The 25731-nt window shown below is 41.8% G+C and overlaps 1 protein-coding gene across 2 annotated transcripts in view; it reads left to right on the top strand.

Moving 5' to 3' along the window:
• zdhhc14 (zinc finger DHHC-type palmitoyltransferase 14) overlaps positions 1-25731 on the top strand; it is a 48213-nt gene that overhangs the window by 19265 nt on the left and 3217 nt on the right. For both annotated transcript variants that reach the window (XM_035167405.2, XM_035167404.2), the window contains exons 4-9: positions 11104-11256; positions 15422-15559; positions 17063-17111; positions 20738-20840; positions 21562-21671; positions 23563-23668. In XM_035167405.2, the coding sequence (XP_035023296.1) occupies positions 11104-11256; positions 15422-15559; positions 17063-17111; positions 20738-20840; positions 21562-21671; positions 23563-23668 (659 nt within the window). The remainder of the gene's footprint in view (positions 1-11103; positions 11257-15421; positions 15560-17062; positions 17112-20737; positions 20841-21561; positions 21672-23562; positions 23669-25731) is intronic.

The following is a 25731-nucleotide window of genomic DNA, read 5'->3' as shown; positions in this document are numbered from 1 at the left end:
GGAACATGTGGTTGTAAAGCCTCTACATCAACCGTGGTAGTGCTTCCCTGAAACATCCACACCACAATGGCATTTGTGATGCAGCTAGGAGCCTAATAGACTGCTTTAGTGTTTGTGCCATTATGGGCTCCATTATGTTCCATTTGAAAGAACCTGTCTTGTAATAGCAAGAGGATACACACATACTCACACACATACATGCACATGAATACCTCAGGTGGTTTGTGTTGTTGAGTGAGGAATGTCAAATTTAAGATAGTGAGTGGTTGAAATGCATTTTCGTCATAGTTGCTTACTGCATTGCGCCGCTCTTTCTTCCAGCTTTCCATCGGTGTCTGTCAAACAAATCCCATTCCTATGTATTTCCAAACACCGTTCTTCCTTCACTTCTTTCCTCTGGTTGTTTTGTCCTGACCTGTGTAGTGCTCGGCTGTTTGGTTCCAGCTATGGCTTTGGCAGCTTGACATGCAAGACATAAGTCGAACATCTGTAAGCTCTTAGCTCACTCATCCAGCCCCATCCCAAGCCCCAGCATCGACCAGCCTCACAATGTCTTCCAGAAGAAAACACTTTTGCCTGTTCCTCTCTTCCCCCCTCCACGCACTCTTGCATCTTCAACCACACAGACAATTCTGCTGGACACACATTGTGCATTAGAACTTTTTTCATGTTGGTAATGACACATACACGTTGCTATTTTCAGATATCCCAGGATGCAGTATTATCTTATAACCATACAATCCTGCTCAGCATGCAGGCAGCACTCAGTATAACACCGGCCCAGTCATTCATAGAGTGCATGAGACTGTGTCAATCTCAATAATCAACCTTCACTGACTGACTCTCTCTCTCTCTCTGTGTGTGTGTGTGTGTGTGTGTGTGTGTGTGTGTGTGTGTGTGTGTGTGTGTGTGTGTGTGTGTGTGTGTGTGTGTGTGTGTGTGTGTGTGTGTGTGTGTGTGTGTGTGTGTGTGTGTGTGTGTGTGTGTGTGTGTGTGTGTGTGTGTGTGTTCATCTGCCATTCTCTTACTTTCACCAGGACTCATTCCCTGACTTAGAAAGCTCTTGTCTGTTTTTTTTTTAAACAATGCATCATTATGTAACTGTGCAGACACAGATAATAAGAAAGCAGATTTTCCATATCCTTAGTTTAGAAGGTAAAACTAATATTTATTGAGTGCTGCCAATGCAAACTTTCCTTTTCGCTATATTTAATGTAATCTAATGTAAACTACGTATGCATGTGGCTATCTAATAACAACAAAATACTCAAATATTCCAGCCTTCGGCAGCCTATGGAGTTTTGTAATTCTCCAGCAGACTCATAAATAGTTGATGATGTTTTTAGGTCCCAAGTGCTAAGAGTCTCAAGTTCGACACCACTCTCATTGATCTGTTGCCTAAACAAAGGAGGACCTAATGTTAGTACAATATGAGACATCTAGTGCTCTCATCCTCCCTGTACTTAGGAGAGAAAGCTGTTAGCTGATAGCTCAGACTCTGCTGTCATCATTGTGAGCAGATTTCTCTGTTGTCTGCCAGATGCTTTAGTCTGCGAAATTGAGGTTTGAGTGGGTGGCCTGAAGTACAGTCCACCTCTAAGAGGCATTTAATATGTTTACGCAGGTAAAAAAAAAATACTGTACATGTGATCTTCATTCTCAGTATATTGTGCTTTTAATGCAGCAGAATAAATATTCAAAAGGTTGGGTTAAGAGTGAAATCAAGAAAGGTGGCACTTCTTCTTGTTCGCTTGAAATGGAGACAAGTTGATTTGTCCTCAGCGGGCCATGTTTGATGTCTGTGCATGTCTGCCTGCCTGGCCAATATGCCAGGACTAGACAGGCTGGCATCAGTTTATCTATCACATGCCAAATCCAAAAGACTTTCTAAAGCACTAATCAGAGTGAGAGATGGACAGAGCTGCCTCGCTCCTTCCTTCCTTCCACCTAATATGGTCCAAGCTGGCTGGTGAATGTCAGGACAGCTTCTCGTTTTTTTTTCCAAAGCTGCCAGGCAGACTCCAGGCCTGCAGAGGAAATAGATTTTGGAGGGTTTAGAGCTCGAGGTGCAGGAGCGTCAATATGGATGATTGAAGGGGAGGAGTGGTTTGTCTTCCTTGTCTTTACTGTATATCTGGATCAAGGTTCATGCATGATCAGCCAGGAATATTTTCACATCTTGTGGTGTGTGGGATGAAAACAGGGGTTGTACATGTATGATTCACCTCACAGAGTATTATGGCCGGTATATAACCTCGTGCTTGGAAATGCTTGATTAAAGAAAGGTTTTGCACTAGGGCTAAAAGTTTCACCCTCCTCTCTCTTTGGTTTCGAGTTGTGCTTTGTGGTTGCCTCCCCACCACCGCTGGTAGTGTTCCCTGACTCTTTCCACTTTGCCAGAGTGAATAACTTCATAATAATCTGAAAATTGCATAAAGTGCAGACACCCTGCTGATGCAATCTGAGATACTTGATAGGATGATGTGATGGTGCTGTCTGTAAGTGCATTAAAAATCTTAATGGATGAATACAGTCTCATCCTATGGCTATGTTTTCACTTTGTTTCTTTGTCTATTCATTATTTATTGGACTAACCCAAACCTTCTGGACAAATTACCACTAAACTTGGGGGAGGGATGCGGATTGGGTCAGGAAAGACCCCATCAAATTTTGGTGCGGATCCAAATTAAAGGGTGAATCCAGGAATTTTATTTCACTTCCTCTGCAGCATTTCGCACAGAATTAATTCATTCCACATTCATTCATCACACATTTCGAGTGTCGGGTACACAGAATAAAGAGTGAAAGAGAAGCTCTTGCGCAAGAGAGAGAACTGCATTGCCACTTGCGGTACACACACAACTGCAGCTGAAACTATGAGGTCTGGTTGTCTGTTTGGACAGTAACAGCTTTATGGATGATGGCACAAGTGAGCATGTGCTAAATAGTGCTGGAAATGGAGCTGCGGACAGCTGAACATGCAGCAATGGAGCAGAACACCAAGTTAGAGATCTCCTATGTTATTATGAGAAGAAGTATATACATTTTTTTGGGTTCATCATGAGACTGTGGCAGGACAAATAAGAATAGAGCAGGCCGCCACAGTCTAAAGAAACACTGCTTTGACAATGCGAGATAGGACTTTAGCCTTGGCAGAAGTATGTGCTCTCAGAGCACCCTTCGAGTTTCAAATCTTTTTATTTTCTCCTATGTTCAGATTATGGGAGCCTGACAGGCAGCATGGGTGTTGTGGGGGTACCAGGGCCGTCCTACAAACCAATTTGTTTTGTCTTTGTCTGGTCCAATTATATTAATTCTGCCATGTAGGTCGTGTTTTCACCCATGTTTGTTTGTCGGTCGGTCGGTCGGTCGGTCGGTTGGTTGGTTGGTTGGTTGGTTGGTTGGTTGGTTGGTTGGTTGGTTGGTTTTTTAGCAGGATTAAGCAAGAACTTCTCAACCAATTGTCCTGAAACTTGGTGGAGGGTTAAAGAAAGAACTCATCACATTTTGGTGCAGATTACGGACAAAGGGGCAGATCCGGAATTTTTTTTAATCACTTCCCTTCATTTCACGTAAATAGTGGGTTTCTTATTTCATTTTTTCAAACTTTTTAACGATTTCTCAGAGAATTCATGGATCTTGATATTTTTTTTCTCCAACAGAGTCATATTAAGGGGACTGATATCTATTAGTGTGCACAATTTGGTGTGGATCCAAATCAAGATCAGGATCGAGTGGATTTAAATGTTGTTTCAGTGGGTTTAGGCTTTTTCAACCTTTATGTGCTAATACATTTCACCGCGAATCTGGACAACAGGGCAGATCCAGGAATTTTTTCATTACTTTCTTAATTATAATTATTGTGAGATGGGTCACTTGGCAGATTTATGTGCTGTACTGATTGCAATTCTTGTAGTTCCTATTTTTTAGAAGCAAAGTAATTTCTTACAATACTCTTTATAATCAGGCACCTTCTTTCATTTCTTTGTGTTTATCATTTTTGTTGGACTGCATTTTAGATTCAGATGCCAAACTTAGAAGACACAGCTCAGTAATAGAGAGCGACCAGCTCCAACCATTCTTTAAGATGAGAGCTACCTTTATCACATTAGACACAGCTTCCTCTCCCTGTAGTGATAAGCAAATATGCTTTTTTAATTTAAACATCTTGTAGGCCTACTGGTGGCATTGAATTTGCTTTGGCTGGAGACCAAATTTGACAATGTACCATGAATAATGAAAGAACACAGAGAACACAAGATGTTGGAGGTGGCTGCTTATTTACAACTGGGCATTTGTGTCCTTTAAATGCTGACCGTCTCATTGTTACATGTCACTAATCATCAAAAAGCTGGCACAAGTTAAAAGCAATTATCATACACAGTCATCAGAAGCTCAGTCTGTTACATTTTTGTTAAAGCTTCTCGCCCTTGGCAAGATAATAAACTGTGTGTGTGAGACATGGTGTTGTGATGTCTGTCCTGTTACAGTAAAGAATGATAAATACCTTGTTTTGAATGACAGGCCAACTATAATTCATGCTGGTGCTACTGCTGTGATTCGCCTCCTCTCTCCCCTCTCAGTGAAGCGAACCACCTGAGGTCACATTCCTGTCTGACTCCCTTGTTATTGGCTGTATAATAAGTAATAGGTGTGCAGCCAGTGGAAAGAGGCTCGATTACTGAGCCTTTTGACATCTCAACTTCTGCATTTGTGGATTGCTGGCACATGGACCTCGGTCTATCCTCCCTCATTATGACTGACAGCAGAGGGCATGTCCGCAGGGGAGTTAAACACAGTTCAACATGACACTCACAGAGAAAAAAAAGGCTTGGAAATATAGTTGCCAGTGTTGTCAATGTTACATTTTAGTTAATTTTCCTTAATCAATGGTAGCAAATAAAAATGACAGATTGTAAAATACCATCAATAATTAGTCAGACACCACAATGCCATAGCTTTCTGCTCTGTGTAGTAGAGCCTTGCCATTATTATAATTCTGTAAAATGTAGATTTTCATACCAGTGCATGTTAGCATTAGCACAGATACGTGTGAGGTATGTGTGAGGCTTATATCGTCTGATAAATTGGTCAGGCTCTAATGGGCAGCAGCGGAGCAGAGTCACATGTTATCACATGATCAAAAGGGAAGTTTACTAACAAGGAGGAGGATTGGGTGTCAAAGACAAAAGCAAAAATGCCAATTGGCAATATTTCAGATTTAACCTGAATGCCTAGAGGGAACCTGATAACATTATCAAGGCAATTAGCGAACTTTGTTTGATGAAAATAGCATCCTCTGGAGGTGACGTGTCTAATCTACGCACACACCTTCAAGTTCACCACAATAGTGCGGTTGCCTGCAGCCAAATCTAACTAAAGATGAAAATAAGCACTCTACAGATATCTAATTGACAACCATCTTGTAAAATGTCCACTGTAGTGGTGATGTCCCAAGTCTCCTTGGCATCCTTACTTAGAAGTAGGTATCATAGAAGGCATGAGAAGGAGACTAGATTGAGAAAAACTAGCAGAGCTGTGTTCATGTGCATGAGAAACTACCTCTTGCAGTTGTGTTGTATTCCCCATGGACAATTAAAAGGTACAAGTTTCAGATATATGAATCAGTATCTTTGTTTTGCTGAAGTGAAGCTTTTCCACTGACCATCCAGTACAGTGTTGTCAAACATAGTTGCAGGTTTATCCACATCCACCACAACATAAAGCACCATTAATGTTATTTTTATTGTGTGTGCTGTAAAGAGTCATTTTATTCTCTGGAAGGTGCCTGAGGTAAAATAACTTTCTTTTCTATTCCTTCTTTGTTGTCAGTCTTCCTTTATACTCGGCTAGTCCCCAGGCTTACAATGACATGGACGTGACAAAGACAGAGATAAAGAAATGATAGTCAGTGGATGGTGGAGTGCTCTCTCTCGCTCTCTCTCACGCACACACTTCATTTTGATGCAATTCAGTTTTTAAAATGTTTGGCCGGAGATGTGACATGGTATGCTTTTGTACATGGCTCATATTAAGTTAATAATAGCTAATATTTGTTGAAATAATAATAAAGGCATCAGCATCTACCTTATAACAGCTATAATACTATCTGAGTCTGCTGCCACATTCTAGCTTCATCCAGTACCGACTCTGTATCCAGACTGTTGACCTGAGTTTTCATGGTCCTGACTATAGACTGTATATAAAGCTAGACGATGCATCCCCACATCCCGTCATGTCGATCATCTTTAAGTACAGTGTATGGTCTTTGTGTTGATTGCCTTGCTCTCTGGGGATGGACATTTTTAACTTCCCACCGATTGCCCATGCTTTTTAACGCTTTTAAAAGTGAAAGTACCAATACAAACTTCTTTTTTTTTTTAAATAACAAGGGGTTCATTTTTGCCTATGCAACTAGCAACATGAACAACAGAACACACGGATTCACAAAAAACTGACCTACATGAAATAAATAAGTTAATAAATGTTACAGTAAAAGGCAAATATTAGTCACAGAAAAAAAAACTCTAGCTCATCCTGTAAAAATGGTGTAGAACAATATGAAATACCAATATCTGTTTATTATAGTAAGTTAAGTCTTTTCTAATATAATAACAGATTAACAAAATGAAAAGCATATAGATATACTGAGAGATATCAGTCACACATTTTAACTGTTAAACTGATTTAAGTTGTTAAGTTGAAATTAGTTAGTCAAACAGTTAATTATGAGCATCCCTTCTCTTGTTTGAGTACAGAAGACCTAATTTTATAGAATCACATCCCTTCACATGGACATTAAGATTTCATATCCTTTGTTAATGAGGTCAGGATTGGTGTTGCATTTATATTCATCACTTCCTTATAGCCGTCTGCTGAATATCATTTTGACTGTCAGTCTGGAAGTCAGGCTGAGGTCAGTACTGTAAGCTGGTCATCATCATTTTATTTCAGTGCACTCTTCCATCTGTGAAGGTAAAGGCTCCAGTTTTCTCTCCTCTACATACACAGTTGGATAGCAATTAGTTTCCCTTTATACCTCACCAGGCAACGCATTTGGCTGACATTGAACCTTCATTTAACTTTGTGCCTGAAGGTGTGTGAGGATAGGGACACTTCCCAGTCTACCTGGCCCTATTTTGTAGCTTGGCGTGCTTGGGCCTGGCCTATCTCTCTGTGGGCTCTCCTACTCCACACTGGTTTAAAGCTAAGCTGCGGCTGCCACGATGGCTCAGTGTACAAATGGCTTTGCTCAGCAGAAAAGCCAGACACCCTCGCTCACCCTGTGCTTTACTGCACACATCTGTGAGCAAGTGTAGCGAATGTTGATGGACTGGTGGAAGTCTACTTGATTTGCAGGACGCTGTATGGAAATGCTTGTGTTTAGAGTCAGACTGGCTGCGCTGATTTGGTTGTCTCCACATAAACATATTACCTTATCTTCATGTAAATGATGTAAACTGCATTATTTGATGGACTTCAACTATAACAGCAAATGTGTGCCACACACCAATCAACCACAACATTAAATCTTGCTTACAGGTTTTGATGTTGTGGCTGAGCAGTTTATGTCTGTGGTCTGTTGAAAAAGTTCATTCTGAACAACCAGTAAAGTAATTAAAACTAAAAACGATTTTGTAGTCAGTTATTTTCTGGCTTTATGGTTTGTCTAAGTCAAAAACACCACCATCCTTTATATTAAAACCAGATATCGGTTTAAAGGTTCAGTGTGTAGAATTTAGTGACATCTAGTGGTGAAATTGCATGTTGCAGCTGAATACCCCTCATCTCACCCTCCCCTTCCCCTTGATTTAGATCATGGTGGTATTCTACTGGCTTTACTTTGTTTTTGTCCACCTTGGAATATTACTTACATATTTTAATTATATATGGCAGTATTTATACTATTGTTTTTCAACATGGGATGGTCAAATAGTATTATCTTTGCAAAAGTATTTTAATATATACAGTAGCTTTTAATATACTGGATAAAATTATTTTGCTACTTGCTGTGATTGTTTCCACTTCATGCTCTCAATTTCATATGGTTCTAGAAGTATTATAAATAGCTGAGGCATGAGGCAGTGGCTTTGCAGTCAGTTTGCCCCCAGTTTTTGGACAATATCTGTTGCTGTTTTGGTTGAGTGGTAAAATATAGTAGCAATCCCCAAAAATGTGCCACTAGCGGCGTGAAATGAAGATTTTCCTCCACACAGCAGCTGACTCTTTGTATAATGTGACATATCTTTGTCTACCTACCAGCATTATTTGATAGGTCCCAGAATTAGCTGGAAAATGTCTCATCTGATGCTGCAGAAGAACAGTTGGTTCTCTCAGCGCTTTTATTTCACTTGACAGCATTTAATGTTGGTATAAACTTTATTGCACTATGACTAAACAATGGGATGTCTGCAGAAAAAGGTTCTCAGTGGATGTCAAAGGGCACAAGAACAGTGAGATGAGGGGAGAGAGGAAATAAGCATTGTAGTCACTGATCACGAGAGAGAGGAACTCTGCAGAACAGGAATTGCTGCGTTTTCTCTGCCCTCCTTTTGAAATGTCAAACACCTACACAATCCATCCCCCCAACAACACACATACCACCAAATTTACATTGCAAGGGGCCCCTGCTTTAAAGGGGACATAGCATGCCCATTTTACCACAAGTTGATATGGTTCCTTGGGGTCTTAATGAAATGTCTGTAACATACTTTGGTCAAAATACCACAAGGATCATTTAAAACAGCACCCTTTTTACCCTGTATAAAACAGCCCTCCACAGAGCGACCTGTTTTGACTGCCTGTTCCTTTAAATGCTAATGAGCCAGCTCCCCCCTCCCCCCTCTCCCCCCATGATTTTAAACGATATAAATTACATATTTTATATGATATAAATTATCAAATATGCATCCCATACTTTGTATTCCCCTTGTTGTCCTGGAGTTTTAATTTTCCCAATCACATAATTAAATGTCCCCCTCTGCCCATCCACTACAAGCACACAAGCAGACAGACAGAGAGAAAGAGAGAGGTGGGGGGCTATGAAGACCATCATTTACCCCCGAACCCCGACATTCAACGGGTACAACAACAAGCGGAGAAAGCAGAATCGCGGGCTGACCTTATATGTACAGTCTATGGGGCTGACCAGCGGAGAAATGCTCGTCCCGTGTGAACAGCCAGGCGGCTGCGCGCTGGAGAACGGCGCTGCGCTGCCTCGCAGCGGCACTTCCGCGTCCGGTGTACCCCGGCGTAACTACTGTAACCCGGCGGAACTACTGTAACCCGGCGGAACTACTGTAACCCGGCATACAGTAGAGCTGAACACTGCGGAAGTCTTCCACACAGCTGGCAGTGTGGAAGACCGCTGAGCAGCGCAGCGCCGTTCTCAAGCGCGCAGCCGCCTGGCTGTTCACACGGGACGAGCATTTCTCCGCTGGTCAGCCCCATAGACTGTATATATAAGGTCAGCCCGCGATTCTGCTTTCTCCGCTTGTTGTTGTACCCGTTGAATGTCGGGTTCGGGGTTACAGTAGCGCTGAACACTGCGGAAGTCCTCCACACTGTTGGCTGTGTGGCGCTGACACAAATTCCAGCTCACGCACGGGAGAGTGAGCGGTCGCTCCCGAGCAGCTGCTGCAGCCTCCCAGTCCCAACGATCCAGACAAATGCCACATGTGAGTGAATCGCGGGCTGACCAGCGGAGAAATGCTCGTCCCGTGTGAACAGCCCGGCTGCGTGCTTGGGAACGGCGCTGCGCTGCCTCGCAGCCTCCGGTGTAAACCCGGAAGTAACGAGTGTGGGGGGACGGGACGGGACGGGACGGGGGGTGGGCCAAGACCATGTAGGGAGACTTCCAGTGTATTGTTACGACACAATACCCAGGAAGCGCAATCGAGTCGCTCAAGCATGACGTTTCTGACTTAGAGGAACTATAACAAAACGCGCGAGTGTTTTTCCCCAGAGTTTTTGGGTTGGTAGACATGCCAGATACCCACATTAACCTGTAGAAGCACTAACAAAGTGGAATTTGCATGCTATGTCCCCTTTAAATGATCTCAAAATGATCTTCCTACTGAGAGGAGGGGGAAAGGACATGTACTCACAGGCACGGTGCACACACACACACACACACACACACACACACACACACACACACACACACACACACACACACACACACACACACACAATCCTCTCTCACCGTGCGTGAGAGTGCTCAAAGCGAGCTGAGCCATAATAGGATACAGGCTCTACCTTTTATGGCTTGAAAATCACTATCATCACTCCCATCCTCACCGTTTAGCCTGTCATCACTGCTGTCTTCCTCCACAAGAGCCATCCAGAGCCCTTTGTCACCATCATCTTTTTTTTGGTATTATCATTGGTGGATTGTGGTGTTAAGCAAATGTTAAATTCCAGACTGTTTTTAAGATTACCTGACCTGGGGCGCAATTTTAGGAAGTGCAACAGCTTTTTAATACATTTCATTCAGGAGTAGGGAGCGGTAAGTGGTGTTTTATCGCCTGGACAAAAGGTTGTTTTTAATGCAAGTCTGTTGAGCTCATGCAAAAGATTTATAAGTAAAAATAATGAGGTTTGTAGCTTGAAGTGATGTAAAATCTATTGTTTTTTTCCCGTATGATTTTTACAAATGAAATGTCCTTTTAGTAAAGAAATAATGGTTCCAGAATGAAATCTGTATGTTTGGTGGCAGCATGACATATATCCTAGCAAGTCTGTATTACACGTTTAAATTTTATAGCCATTAGTGACCGGTAGCCTTCACATAGAGTGCTGCTCTGTTGATTGGGCTGTTATCCGGTATGCAAAGTAAGCTGTTAGAGAAAGTGTGTGATGCTAAAGCATTTAACCTACTGAAAAGTAAAGAGAATACAACCAAGTGCATAACTGTAACTTTCAAACATAAAATTCATAGCACTGTGAAACTTTAGTTTGTCATATATTACATTTATCCTATCATTTACTTGTTTTGTTAAAGCCAATCACTAGTGAGACTGTTTTCTACAGCTGCTTTCAGACATGAACTGAACTCTGGATAATCTCAAATTATTAAATTTGTTCTCATTCTTTCCCCCCCAGATGTGGCTAATGGTAGTACAGGCTACAGGCCTCCTCCCAGGACCAAGGAGGTGGTTATCAACGGCCAGACAGTCAAACTGAAGTATTGCTTCACCTGCAAGATCTTCAGACCGCCACGTGCCTCCCACTGCAGCCTGTGTGACAACTGTGTGGGTGAGTGAAGATCATATTCTCTGGTTTGCTGATGTTTCCTGTCAGTATTAGAATTGTTTCCTCATTTTGAGTATAAAGAGTATATAACAAACACAAACAGTCCAAACCGTCCTGTGTCTATCTGTCTAACCATTGTCTATATTTATGCAGTCAAGCTTAGCCACATGAGTTCTACTCTCTTCCTGTCTCCACCCTTAGGTGATAATGAGTCAGATTAAACACTTGATCGCGCACATACACATACTGTTGCATTTTAAACTCCCCCTCCACTCAAGAAGTTTTTTTCATGTTTATACAGCTGAATATTTGAGTTTCACTTCACTGTTATCTCAGCACCAGCAGTTTAAATATTTCCATATGTATGGATTCAAAATATTTGAATAAAGGAGAAGTAGATCTTATTCTAATGATTGTAACACAATTTAACTTTTTTGTGAAAAGTTATTAAAAGTGAATAATGTTTTTTATGTTTTCTCATCAGAAATTGAAGTCATTTATTTGTATGCTCCAAATTTGTTCATTTCACTCACTCGCCTCTGTGCCCTAAACACTTTTGTGACACCAAAAGCCAAATGGCCTTGCCCCTAAAATGACAAAATTCCATCATACACAAACACACATCTATATGTGAGGACACAAGCCAAGCTAAATGTTGGGTTTGTGATGCAGACCTACAGGGAACGTACAGTACATATGCTTCGAGCTATTCTCTTACACACAGAGGAGAGGGAGGGAGTAGTTTGACTGAACAGAAAGAAAACGCCAGCATAACGCACATGCTCTGTCTCTGGCAACAAAACAAAGACCACAACAAGGCAATTAGTCAAAGATGGAGACAGATACAGAAACATGCGTCTTTATCTCTCATCAGATCAGGGGTTTTGTGCTGCTCATCCCCTTTTTTGATTGTCTATTTCCTCGTCAGGAGCGGGGCCGACTGAAAACCTGGGAGACAAAGATGAGGAAGTAGTAAACACAGGGGGAAAAGATGAGGAGGTGGTAATCAGATGCTGTAGATGCTCGCTGGCAGGAACAAAGACACACTGGCAGCTGAACAAAAGATGGGAAGCCAGTCATTCTCAGTGTGATCTATTAAATCCAATCCTTGTTTATGATGTTAAGATCATAGATATAAGCCAGAGATGGGAATAAAAAGAAAAATTTGAAAGAGACACACAGTTGGACTTAAAACTGCAGGCGGGTAGCAGTATTGAGAAGTCAGTTGTAAGCCGAAGCTCCAATGTTCAACCCAACATGGTTCCACATCCCCCGAGTGGTGTCAAACTTTATAGGGTAACCTGCATGAATCACATTACAGTGTTTATATCCCGTGGAGAAGAAAAGGACCAATATTCATGCCTACAGTCAGGAAAATTTGTGGAGACACTGGCACTTGCTCTTAGACTGTATCTGTGGATCCCACTGGCAGTGGAAAAGAGATGCAAGTGTTTATAAGCACTCAGAAATTAGATAAACTTCCTTTCCCTCACAGACATACTCTGTTGTTTCTACAGCAGGGTTGAGGAACCTTTTTTCCATCAAGGGCCATTAACATTTTTGGAACATCCTTCACAGGCCATACTAAATTATTATTCCAATAAACTTCACTGACTTTTTTCCACTAACATCTCTAATGTGATGGCTGTAGCTTTGGTGAGGCTTCTGATGTCACACGCCTCTATGGTAGTGATGATGATGCCACTTACAGCTGGTCTTAGTCAAAACAAATCCTCACCTTTGGTAGAGCTGGTGTTTTGTTATGTCTGCTTTTAGCAACAGACTAGAGTAAAAAGGGAAATGTCTTGTTGTGTCCTTCAGTGTTTCAGTAATCCACTGTGATGGGTCTTGAATACAAACAGACACTTTGTGACAATTTAACTTTTTCAGGTTTCAGCAGCTCCGCAGCAACAACAACCCTCTCCATCACAAATCGTCTTTCTGAATGAGGCTTAAGCTTCTTAGTGTTCAGCTCGCTCACCACGAAACTTGCCTTCATAACATTGGCTCTGTCAGAGAAAACCGTATCCAAACATGTTTGCCTCAGCAACTCATTCAGTTGAGCTGCATTCTTCCAGCAGTACCAACAAAAAATAATAGTTTGCCCGTTTGTCTCACAACCTTCTGTATCTATACTTGTCTTCTCTGAACAGTTGCCCTGTGAGGAGTACAGACTTAAATACTTGTTAGACTGCTCTTTTATGTCATTTTCTTTTATCGCAGGAAAAATGTATTAGTGTCACTTAAATTATTTTGTGTTTATGATTTGTCTCACTGGCCAGAACAACTGTCTGGTTTGATAAGTAGATCAACGATATGCTATACCTCCTTATTGTGCATATGTTGGCCTTTTTATATAATGCTATTAATGAAAGCAAAAATGTATGATTATAGATTTATTAGATAATTATTGATATTGTTTTATCGCCCAGCCCAAGATGATGAGGTTAGAAATGTAATTTGAGAAGCTGAAATTGTAGATATGTGTTTCTTAAATATCAGTGGATCTCCTGACTCATTGTTAAAACATCCTCACATGGACTTTCAAGCGTAGGACACATACAGAAGAATATCACAAGTCTCTCCAGCATCGTTGGTCACTTATTATTAATGACCACTGATACAGACTCTGGTCATAGCCAGGTTTGTCTTGTAGTAGCTGTCGCCTCTCGTCTTGTCTGACTGGAGGACGTTTCCCAAACACATTTCAACCAGGCATTGATGAATGAATACAGAAGCAGGTCATTTCACCTCACTAAACAAATAATGGCTCTGATTAATTACTTAAGTAGCTACCACCGGGCACAGCTAGTAGTCCACACTCGGTGACAGGACTGCGGAGCTGGGGCTGAATAAATAACCACGTTAACAATAAGCTCTCTAAGTGAGAAGATGAGTGTGCTGTAGTTGCTTATGGTTTCTTTTAATGAAATACCAGGGACTCATTTTAATCTCTTGAGTAGTTGAACATTTCAGTAGTTGAACACAATGCAGCAAGAATTTCTGCATTCCAGATACTTCAACACTTGAGTGTTGTACACTCTTTGTTAAGGCAGCTCCAGTCAGGGTTAACACATTGGAAAACCACAGTGGTTCTTAGCTGGGTGATCTCTGTGGAAGGTACACAACATTTTTACTTTACTGCCTTTCTTTTCTCTTCATTTACAATTTCTCAAAACCTCCTCAAACCTTTCCTTATTGACATCTTAAGGCTTATTTATGCTGCCTTTTCGTGCAAAAAGAGATGCCCACACACTTCCATGCATCTTTTACATTTGCATGGTTGATAAGAAACGCATTCACTAGAGTGGGCACTGACGATCTGAGGGTTCCTGAAAACAACCATAGCGGCAGTAAAAGAGGTTGTGATCCTCTTAAGAAAGAAGCAAAAGTGGCTGTTTGTCCCTGTGTCGGGGTGAAGTAACATCATATATATGATGTATCTTACCAACTCTTAAGGTGTCTCCTCAAAAAGTTCTCATGTCTTTCGATCATCAGGCTACTCTTGCCCTTCATATTTTCCACTTATACTGCTCCTTTTGTCTGTTTAATCCATATCCATAAGCTTCCAGAAGACGTGCACAAACAGGGACAAATGAACACAGAGCATGGACACAATGCTCTTTCCATATGTGTCTAACATTTAGCATGAATGTGCCTTTACTTGACATACTTCCTCTGCTGACCCAGCAAAGTGCCTCATTCACCCACGTGCGGCTCCACTGTGATGCCATACAGAGTCATGTTGGCCAGCCTGCAACTTTTTTTTAGATACTTATATAAATAGCCAGGTTGCACTATGTGAAAAATATGATAAAATATTATGCCAAGATCCAGAGGGACATTTTTCTTTTTCGCTATTTTCCCACAGTTCTGGAATCATACTCTGCCTTTACATGCACATATTTTTTCCAAGCCTCTGTTTTCTAAATGAGAAATGTGGTTTTCTTGATCAGGCAACAACAACACCTGTACATCTTGTAGAGAAACATGATTTCTAAAGAATGTGTAGTTCATTTTAAATGAGTCTGTGTGCACGACAAAGTCTTTAGACAGGGGAGTTTGTTTTATTGCTGTGTCAGCTGCGATGAAAGGATACTCTGGTATGGTATGTGTCCTTGTATCCAAAATAAACGTCTCTGTTCTCTGTCTTTCTCTGTCCATGCAGAGCGGTTTGACCACCACTGTCCCTGGGTGGGAAACTGCGTGGGAAGGAGGAACTACCGTTTCTTCTACATGTTCATCCTTTCGCTGTCCTTCCTCACCATCTTCATCTTTGCCTTTGTCATCACACACATCATTTTACGTAAGTAGCTGAGAGGAGGGGGAAAGGACATGTACTCACAGGCACACACACACACACACACACACACACACACACACACACACACACACACACACACACACACACACACACACACACACACACACACACACACACACACACACACACACACTCCTCCTGACTGTGTTCTTAGTGTGTTTTAAGCCAGCAGGTTGTAAGTGGGCGTTGTGAAAAGCTGCAGCGCTCTGGCTTGTTACCATCTTTCCAGCTGGGAGCAGGCAGTGTGGACTGCTCCCCATCAGTGTGTGCACGTGTGTGTCCATGTGTTTGCATAAATGACAGTCAGTGGATCAATATTGCACTGGGAAAGAAGTGCATGCCAACATTTGCTGCTAGAACATTGTAGTGCTGACTAAACTGTGGTGAGGTTATCCTCTTTTCTTTGATTGTAATCGTGCTGTGTTGAGACTAAGTGCTGTCAGATTTGGCAAAAAGGAATCACAGCAGTTTGAGTTCTATGATTTTGTATTGTTTCCCCTCCCAGTGGACCTCAGACCAAGTTAGCAAACATTACTGTGACTCAATGTTTGTTTGATGTTTTACACTCACAGTTAAGACCAATCTAACTGTCTGGAACTGTCCTGCAGTGCTACATTTAAATGCCAAAATGTGCCCTTTTGGTCTCAGGATTTAATTTATTCAGTAACCAATCAAATTAACATTTTCTTTGCACTATCTAAACCCATTTCTTGAAACTTACCAACCTGACTTTGGGGCACAGAGATATCTGCCAAATATTAAGATGGCCAGTCCTTAATGTTTTTCTCTTCTGGATATCGATTCTGAAATATAAATTGCGTAGCGGCTGAAACAGTGTACCACATTGCAACATTAAGAACTTATATTATGTATTTAACAGCTTTATGCTACTAACCCTGTATGAAAGTGATGATTGTTATCAGTGTTTTAATGCCTGGGTCAGGTTGTCGTCCAGCCATAGTGGTAAATGTCGCTGTTTTACTTGTGGGATCTTCCAGTGTGAAATATTGGCAAATATTGCTGACATTGTACCGGGCTCTGTCTAACGCTACATTACCGGAAATCCCTTCTTCTTCACTGCTCTCAAAACGGCACTCACCAGTGGCGGTATAGTGCAGCTGCTTTTTTGTGGCGAAGTAGAACTGATGTCCGGAAAAAGAAAATTGTAGAAACTAATATAGTTAAAAGACGTGTTATCGGATCGGAACATAGATTTGCATACTCACTTTTTTGGCAGTATCAGAGGCATTTGTGATGCAGGTGTTTGGAACATCTCTAGTTTAAACAGCTCAGTTCATCTTGTTGGTGCTTAAAACTTTAAAAGGTTGTGCAACAGCTTCAGTGTGTCGAACCCCAAATCTGATTAAATATCTATCATTCATATGGTTTTGTTCAATTCTGATGTGCATTTCTGTGTAAGTGTGTATGTAATGATGAACACCATTGTATCATGTTCTAATGGAAACTGTCTCTCTCTGTTCACAGGCTCCCATCAAAGTGGGTTCCTCAATGCACTAAAAGAGAGTCCTGCCAGATATCCTTTCACTAAAATCGGACTTTCTGCCTTTATCGCAGGTGTTTTAAGTGTGAATGTCTAATTTCTGCTCCTGTCTGCCTATATTCACTATATATACTTGTCTGTCTGTGGTTATTCAGTCACTCAGCTTTGATTATTCTCTTTAAGACACAGACTGAACTGTACATCGAGGGCCCTGTGCATTACTCTGTGGGTCAGGATTCATTAGCATGACTCTTCATGTTGCCCCCATCACCTTCTGCAGACTAACAGTACTTGCATGAATGGTGTGCGTCTGATTAGTCCTGTTCCATCGGGCTCATGCTGCACAAAAAAGCAGCTCCACTCTCGGTCTCTGCCAATTGATTTAGTGGTTCTTTGATTTCATCTGCCTCTCACTTGTCCCCCTCCCTCTGCAGAGATGTTGTGCGAGAGGGATTTGAAACTAGCGTGGGTGTGTCTGTCTGTGTGATAGATGCCGAGTGTGTGCAAGACGTCTTAAGCTACAGCTCTTACAAACACGCTGTAAGTAGGGCTATGCGATATGAACAAAATCTCATATCCTGATGAAGGTCATTTCATATCCAGATAACGACATATCCCTATTTGTTACTCCAACCGTTTCTCGACCGTGTAAATTGGGGCTGTGTCTTTTCAGATGTAAGTTGCAACAGCAGCTTCATCATTCTTTGCCTCATGGTCTGTCACAGGCAACTTGACTGTACCTCATCTGTAGACTCTCTCTGTGGTGTTTGACATGATTCGTACTCGGGTGATAAAAGAGGTTTGCGTGGTTGAGTCCGTTGTGAGGATGCAGCAGCACCATTTGAAAGGTAAATTTTTCTGGTCCTTGTCAGACTTTTCATGCCCATGCAACAGAGTTAACCACTCTATTAGGTACAGGCTCCTCGTTTTCTTCAGAATTATGTTTGTTTGTGTTGTTTTCATGCAATTTTCCTGCCTGCATCTATTTCAGCTTATTGTTTCACCACAAGTGTTTAATTTGTCATTGCAGCACAGTCATTGCCCTTTGACCTTGGCCTTTAGCTATAGATCCAGGCAGTAAAGATATTGCGCCACTCTCATGGTTTTGTTATGTTTTTCTTCTTTAGATAATCTAAGAATCTGCACTAGGGTCCAACCATAACTAGAATAGTTTAGCACGTTTGGAGAATCATAAATTATCAAATCTAAATGATACTTGAAGCCATTTCTAAGTCACAAATCAAGTGGAGAGCACATGTTTATGGCACCGTCTCTCTCTGTCCCTTCCCTCTGTGGTGTGTGCCGTGCCAAGCTGATAATAGCCCGTGTCCTACAGGGCTTTAATTAATGAGAATTGCAGTTGATGGTATTGTTGTGCCATAATGCATCAAACGTGATACCATAAAATGGTGTGCCTTTCGGCATTCAATAAATTTGGTTATCAAGATAAAATATTAGATATTAATATTTTATTATTAATATTAAATAATAACTTTAATTGATTAAAGTTACCTCGGGGCACCACCCTTCAAAGGAAGGGAAAAGATAGCCAATTTATTGATTAAGTCTCATAGATTAAGGTTCTAACTACAAATTTTGGAACTCTGATTAACAATTAAATTAATAACTATAACCAAAATTACCATATAGATAGTTAGCTAAGTTGAAAGATATGGGGTTCTTGACAGTGTAGAGGTTGGCGAAATTCACTTATGCAACATTAATAAAAAAACATTTGTGAAAGAAAAACATTTATTATGAATATAATAAAGTATAAAAACACAAATTACTAACGGTCTAATTGCTAAACAAAGATAGGTATGTGTGTGTGTCTGTGTGAGTCAGCGTGCTTTCAAGATGGTCGCTGGCCAAAGAGATAACACCCGTCCCCCACCTATTGGAATGTTTACGACCTGTAGAGATAATGAGGTGAAGAGTTATGCGTGTGTCTGTGTGTGTGCCAAATTAGAGGAAGTTACTAGATTGGATGCAACGAAAGACTGTGAAGAGCATAACAGACTAACATTACTTTCTCAATAACTTGTACCCAAAATATCACAACACCACAAACCAAACTTATAAACCTCACACAGAATCGAATAAACAGTCTTGCTTAGCCTAGTATAATTATTAAGCCCAGTTGTGTTACCAGTCCGTGGAAAGGGGAAAACGGAAGTTGCTGTGCAGTTCGCAGTTTTGTGTCGTCTTGCTGGTTTCGGTTGAGTTCAGTTCAGTTGCTGAAGTTTGCCAGCAGGACATCGAGTCGCTGCTAGGACGTTGGTAGAGCTTGGAGGGCGAGGAGGTTTCCTTGGTGAGATGAGCTGGAAGCTGCACCTTTGTGCTCCTCTCGAAGAGTTGGATGGGAAGAGAAGATGTGAGCTGGAGAAGAGGCTCCACCGCCTTCCCTCCTGTGGAAGGATCGTAGGAAGAGGCAGAAGAGGCTCAACAGCCTTCTCTCCTTAGAGGGGTTTTAGCAAGAGAGGGGTTTTAGCAAGAGAGACACCCTTCTCCCCGTTGAGGGAGTTTAGAAAGAGATCGAGAAGCTGGAGAACTTAGCTTATATTGGCCCGGTGACCTCACAGGTCATGGGGTCCAGAGTGACCAATGGGAGTTGAAACCTGTGTCCCTGGGGGGGGTTTCCACCCCTCTGTGTGAAGTTGATGCCCTCTGGGACATTGAGTTCCTTGCTCTGGTTTTTAATGGCCCCTGGGAGACGGAGTCCTGGAGGGACATGCTGCTTCCGGCTTTGATGGCACATGTAGGCCGAAGTGTGGTTTCACACAAAACCATGGCCCAACAGTATCGTAGCAGTCCTTTATATGAGGTGAATGATGACAAGTTATATGCTTGCTAAGGAGGAAGAGAATGGGAAGAGTAAAAAAAAGAAGAGGGAGATAAAGAGAGAGAGAAAAGGAGAGTTTAACACACTGACTCATCTCATCACTTATCTTTTAGTTTATAATATCATATTGATTTTCCAATATATTTGTAGTTTGTTTTATTTAATGAACAACACATACTTTTACAGACTGCACCCAGGGTGACTACACCTCGTTTTTATAAAGGGAGAAGGATTCATGTGTGTTTTTATGTAGAGCCGAGAAAAAGAGCAGTGTCCTGCCATCGCAGCCAAATGAACTGGTAAGTAGGAGCTATTGGCAAGAGGAGGTCAGCCCTGAGGCTGTAGGTCAGTGTGTTAGCGTGAGTTAGTTTTTTTCTTCATGCTGGCATGCGTTCCGTAATGTGTGTTTCTATATGTTTTCTAGATGAGCTCTCACATTACTGTTTGTTTCACTAGGCCTGGGGGATATGGCCAAATATTACATCAAGATAAATATTTTCCTATCAGTCGATATCACGATAAATGTCACATTATTATTTTAATAAGTTTAATGAAAGATTTTTGCTCCTAAATGAAGGTTGTATATGGCAAACATTTGATAAACAGCAATACATTTAACAAATTTGAGGTAGATCAATTATGTCTTATACCTCCTTACTGTGCCCGCACAATGCATTAGCACTATTTTTGATGTATTAACTTTTTTTGATATTGCTATTAATGAAATATAAATTCGAATTGCAATAATTACTGGTATTATTATATTGCCCTGCCATATGTCTCACTAAAGGAAAGTTCCTTAACTTTACTTTTTCACTGTGCTGGAGGTGGTGGTGTGTTTCTTCTCCATTTGGTCCATAGTGGGCCTCTCAGGCTTCCATACCTACCTGATCAGCTCAAACCAGACCACCAATGAAGATGTGAGTATGAACGTGAAATGGACACCAGTATGTCAAATGATACACTTTCCTCAGCTGCTACACACACTATATTTTGGGATTTGGTCATATTTATCATTTTAAATTTCAATTTCAAAGTTCAGTATGTTACTTTATCGCATTGATCATTATTAATTGTAGTTAAATGGTAAATCAACTATTTATGTTGGGCTTTTCTAGTCATATCGACTGCTCAAAGCGCTTTACAGTTCAAGCCACATTCACCCATTCACACAGCGCTACTAGATGCTGTGGTTTCTCTATCACACACCCTAACCCTGGGATCGAACCACTGACCCTCTGCTTAGTGGACAAACCACTCTACCGCTTGAGTCACAACTGCTACACTTTACTATACGTAACAGCTTCTCTATCAGAATTTTTTTTTAGCTGTATAAACTATACTTTCTTGAGGTTGCACAAGCTGTCACAAAGTTTTATTTTGATAATCTCTTTTATTTTTCATTTGCAACCCCAGTTTCAGTTGATGCTAAACAGAAACAGATGATGTCATGTCCTCACAGCTCAGGCTCACCTCAGTCAGACATTAGTGTAGCTCAGTTGGTCAGAGTGTGGTCTGTGGGTTTCGGTACTCAAACATTTCAGGGTCAGGCTAGACATGGTACACAATCATAATCTGTTTGCACTCTTGATTCGTCCATCTCTGAAATTGCGACTGATGATGTGGTGTGGTCTCCTCCAGATAAAAGGGTCATGGTCCTCTAAAAGAGGGAAGGACAACCATAATCCCTACAGCCATGGCAATATATTCACCAACTGCTGTGCAGCGCTGTGTGGACCCCTGCCACCGAGGTACGATGTGTTTTTATGAGGTTATATATACGTATTGCCAGATGCCCACATGATGACATCTATAAGTCTCATCCTTCAGTGCTCTGAGAATCCCACTCAGTCATTTTTCACCTTCTCTGTAATACATCACAGCATCTGTAACTGTAACTCTCCATTTGGTTTAATGGCTAAAATAGAATTGTTGGGCTCCTTTTGATGTGAGGAGCAGCTTTGAAACGAGCCGGCCCGCAGCCTTTTCTCTATGCATAGCTACTAAGATTCTGCAAGAGCCAAATGCATTTCAAGCCCATTTTAACCAAATTCAAGATCAAAGTTGGTTAGATATATTAGATTTCACACTTCTGCCGTTCATGTGATTTAACCCAAATACCGGCCGACTGTCACAGCTGCATTCTCGTGTCCATGTGACTGTTAATGTCAGTGCTCGTTCCCTTCCAGCTTCTTTCTCTTGAGCATTTTTGCTCAGGAATTCAGAAAGCTGTCGTTCTTGATTTTGCTAACTTTAATCTTTCTTTGTTTTCCTCCGTCATGGTTTTTCCTCTGACAGTGACCACCTTGCTGATATAACAAGCACGCTGTCTCTGTCAAGACATCACATGCATCTTGCAGTTACAGTTTTGCATTAACTGTACAGAACAAACAGAAAGCTGAGAAACACGCAGTCTGTAGTTTAGCATATGCGCACAGTGCCTCGTCAAATGATTATTTTCCTAGATGCATACACACTTGTACAGAGAGTAAGAAGAGCAGTGATGAAGGACTTTAGCAGCCAATGTACTTGGCTGGATTGTGCTCTGGCCATCGCAAGCTGTAAGTCACTGGTAATGATTCCAGTGGGTGGTAAAGGAGAGTCCTCAGTGCACAGGTAGCTTGTGTGTGTGTGTGTGTGTGTGTGTGTGTGTGTGTGTGGCCGGGTGTGTGTGTGTGTGTGGCGGTGTGTGTGTGTGGCCGGGTGTGTGTGTGTGTGTGTGTGGCCGGGTGTGTGTGGCGGGTGTGTGTGTGTGTGTGTGTGTGTGTGTGTGTGTGTGTGTGTGGCCGGGTGTGTGTGTGTGTGTGTGTGTGGTGGGTGTGTGGCCGGCCGGCCGAAGGCGCCACACAGCTGGATCCACAAGTAAGGAAGGAATATTTCACCTCAGCCTTGGACTATGCATGGAACGCTGCCTCACGCACACACACACAAAAAGCTCCCCTCAGTTCCCTGCTTAGACCCTGACTCACATTTTCTATTGGTGTCCTACGTGTTTTTATGCTGGCTTCCTCCTAACCACATTTGCAGACCTTCCCGTATTCATTACCAGTAACACAAGCCACTGCTGTCGGCTCTCGGAGTTTGTCTTTGCGATTGTAGCAAACCATTTCTAACTGAATCCAGCTCAGTCCCAGCGGGGCTCGCTGTCAACACACAGTCTGTTAAACGATCACCCTGCTGCTCGCTCTGTTTTAACACATCGACCAGCTTTGTGTGTTTATTGTCGATTGTTGTCTAAACAGCTGTGTCACAGTTCTGCAGCATTAATGATGGGACACAAACAGGGATGTTCTCTGCTGCTCCACAGTGATTTATCAACAACTGTATGTGTGAGCGGAAAAGCAAGTGTGTGCGCTCTGTGTTTGGTCAAGACGAGAATACTAAGGCTTCTTTCCAAAATAAAATATTGTACCTGACCATCTGCACACAAGGTTACTATGGCTGTAGTTTTAAGCTCCCTGTTGCAGTCAGTGAAAGGGATTGACTTGTACTTGAAGACCTTTCAGGACTCAGGTGAATCTATTTGTTTGCACTTCTCTCCTCCGTTTGATCTGTCAGTTGTTAATAGCATTTGCTGTGTGATATTTGTGAATTAATGGTTTTCTCCTTTACTTGTCTTTTCATTTCTCTCTCTCTCACCAGTCTAATTGACAGACGGGGTTTTATCCGATCAGGCACACCACAGCTGGCACCACCCACCAATGGCATCACTATGTATGGGGCCACCCAGTCTCAGCAGAGCCACATGGTAAGACAGATCTGACTGCGTCCTGAGATACATGGTGATTGGTTTATTGAATTAAAAATGGAGACGAGTGACATGTTGTCATGAGTGATCTGAGATGAACCACGTCAACTTGAATTAAATCTACAAATGTCCAGTCCTGTATTATTTTGCATTGGATAATAATGGTCAACATTAGCTGTTGGTTTAAGGGTTGAGCTAGATATCATGTCTAAAGTTTTTCAAACATGCTGCAGCCTCACAAACATGTTGCTATCCATCAGACCCGGCAAAGTGAAGCCAGTTAGTTTTCCTCATCCCATTCTCGACTGAAACAGATGATATTGCTCTGGGTGGCAATGAGCGAGTCAGTGATGTTTTCAATTTTTCATGTGTCGTTCCATGTCGTCAGTAAATTAGGTCAACAGTTGCAGGGAGGTATCCTTAGTGTGTGCTAATGCTGAGGGGCATCAAAGGCTGAGCTGTAGGATTCTCGCTCACTAATTTCAGCGAAGGGTTAGCTCAGTGCGTGTGTGCGTGCGTGTGCTCTGAGCCAACGAGAAGAAATGAGCAGGAGTCAAAAAGACATAATATGTAATAAACAATTCCTGAACAGAAAGTACACCTCAGTCTGTAAACAGATATTCTCTGAGATGTCTAAGAACTGCTGTCGTCGCAAGGAAGACATTGCACTGACCTCACTGACCAGTTTGTCTCTGGAGCCTGAACAGAGGCAACAAGTCCTCTGTTGTTCTCTTTAACTGTTTACTTCACAGATTACATGCTAGATTTAAGAGTTATTCACACACAGCTCTGTGCCACAGTCCTCATGTTGTTGTCTTTCCAAACACAACCTCATTCTGCGCGTTCTCATTGAGACGTCATACGTGAGCGTCATCCGTCTCCTGGTTCTGCGTGTGTGGACTAACCGTAATGACAACCCCCCCTACATTAGCACATGCACAAGTAACAACCATCTGTTTACGTAGAAGTCACGATTAGCAGGTGGGTTTGTCCTATTGTGCCGACTGCTGACCATTTTATCAGCCCACTGATCTAGTCTGCTCTGTTTATTTTCTTGCATTTGTTTTATCAGCAGTGACTGTTTTTAAATAGATTATAAGGCAACTGCTGATTTTACCCATTTAAAATAGTTCAAATAGCGAGGAATAAAAGTCGTATGGCCGCAGTGTGTAGGGTGGTTGTTCTTCAGAGACTGTGCGTGTGTGTGTGGCTACATCCATATCATTACGTTTTCATTTGATCCGTCACTTTTATTGTTGACTGCGTCTGTCACCTGCCTTGTTAATACCTAGAAGTAGCATTTTCTTTCATTCGCGCAGTCAAAAGCCCTGTTTCTTTGTGAGGTACTTTGTCTGTGATGCAGCTTAAAAACCACAGCCTGGTATGCAGAAGCCTTGCAAATGGTTGCCCCGGTAACAGTGTGATATGATGTCACGTTACACCTCGATAACATAAAACCTCCATTTGGGATTTGACTTTGGGGGAAATGGATAGTTTGATTGAAAGCAATCATTGTTTTCTTCACGTCAGTTCACCCACGTTATATAAGATAGATTCTTACACAAGCCTTTATATGAACGCTGCCATTCAGGTAGGTCTGTTTGCCCAGGTTTTCAGATTGTTTTGAAGTAAGTTGTCAATCGAGTAGTCACTCAACAGAAAATGAATGGGTAAAATCTATTAATAGATATTCATTTTTCACAGTTTTCTTTTACTAATGTTGTGTTATATGTTATATGTTAAATATGCTAAATGTTCGTCCTTTACCACCGGGGCACATGATTTACATTTGGCCTTTTAACTATTTCCATGTTTGGTCTTCACTGTTTCTTCCTTCCTTTTCTCCTCTTTGTGCATCCTCTTCTTTTGTATTCAAGCTATTTTTATACAAGACACACACACACACACACACACAAGCATATGCATGCAAGCACACACAGCAACTTGATCAACCACAATTTCCTGGCAGATACACAGTGAGTGATGAGGGGCTGACACCCCACAGCCCTGTTGTCAGTTTCACTCCTGGTTCACTGAGTAGTCAGAAAGTCTCTTACTCGGCT

Source organism: Hippoglossus stenolepis, chromosome 10 (genome assembly GCF_022539355.2).
Source record: "Hippoglossus stenolepis isolate QCI-W04-F060 chromosome 10, HSTE1.2, whole genome shotgun sequence".
In the NCBI taxonomy this organism is placed as follows: domain Eukaryota; kingdom Metazoa; phylum Chordata; class Actinopteri; order Pleuronectiformes; family Pleuronectidae; genus Hippoglossus; species Hippoglossus stenolepis.
The sequence above is the reverse complement of the archived record's forward strand: the minus strand, read 5'-3'. Positions and strand labels throughout refer to the sequence as shown.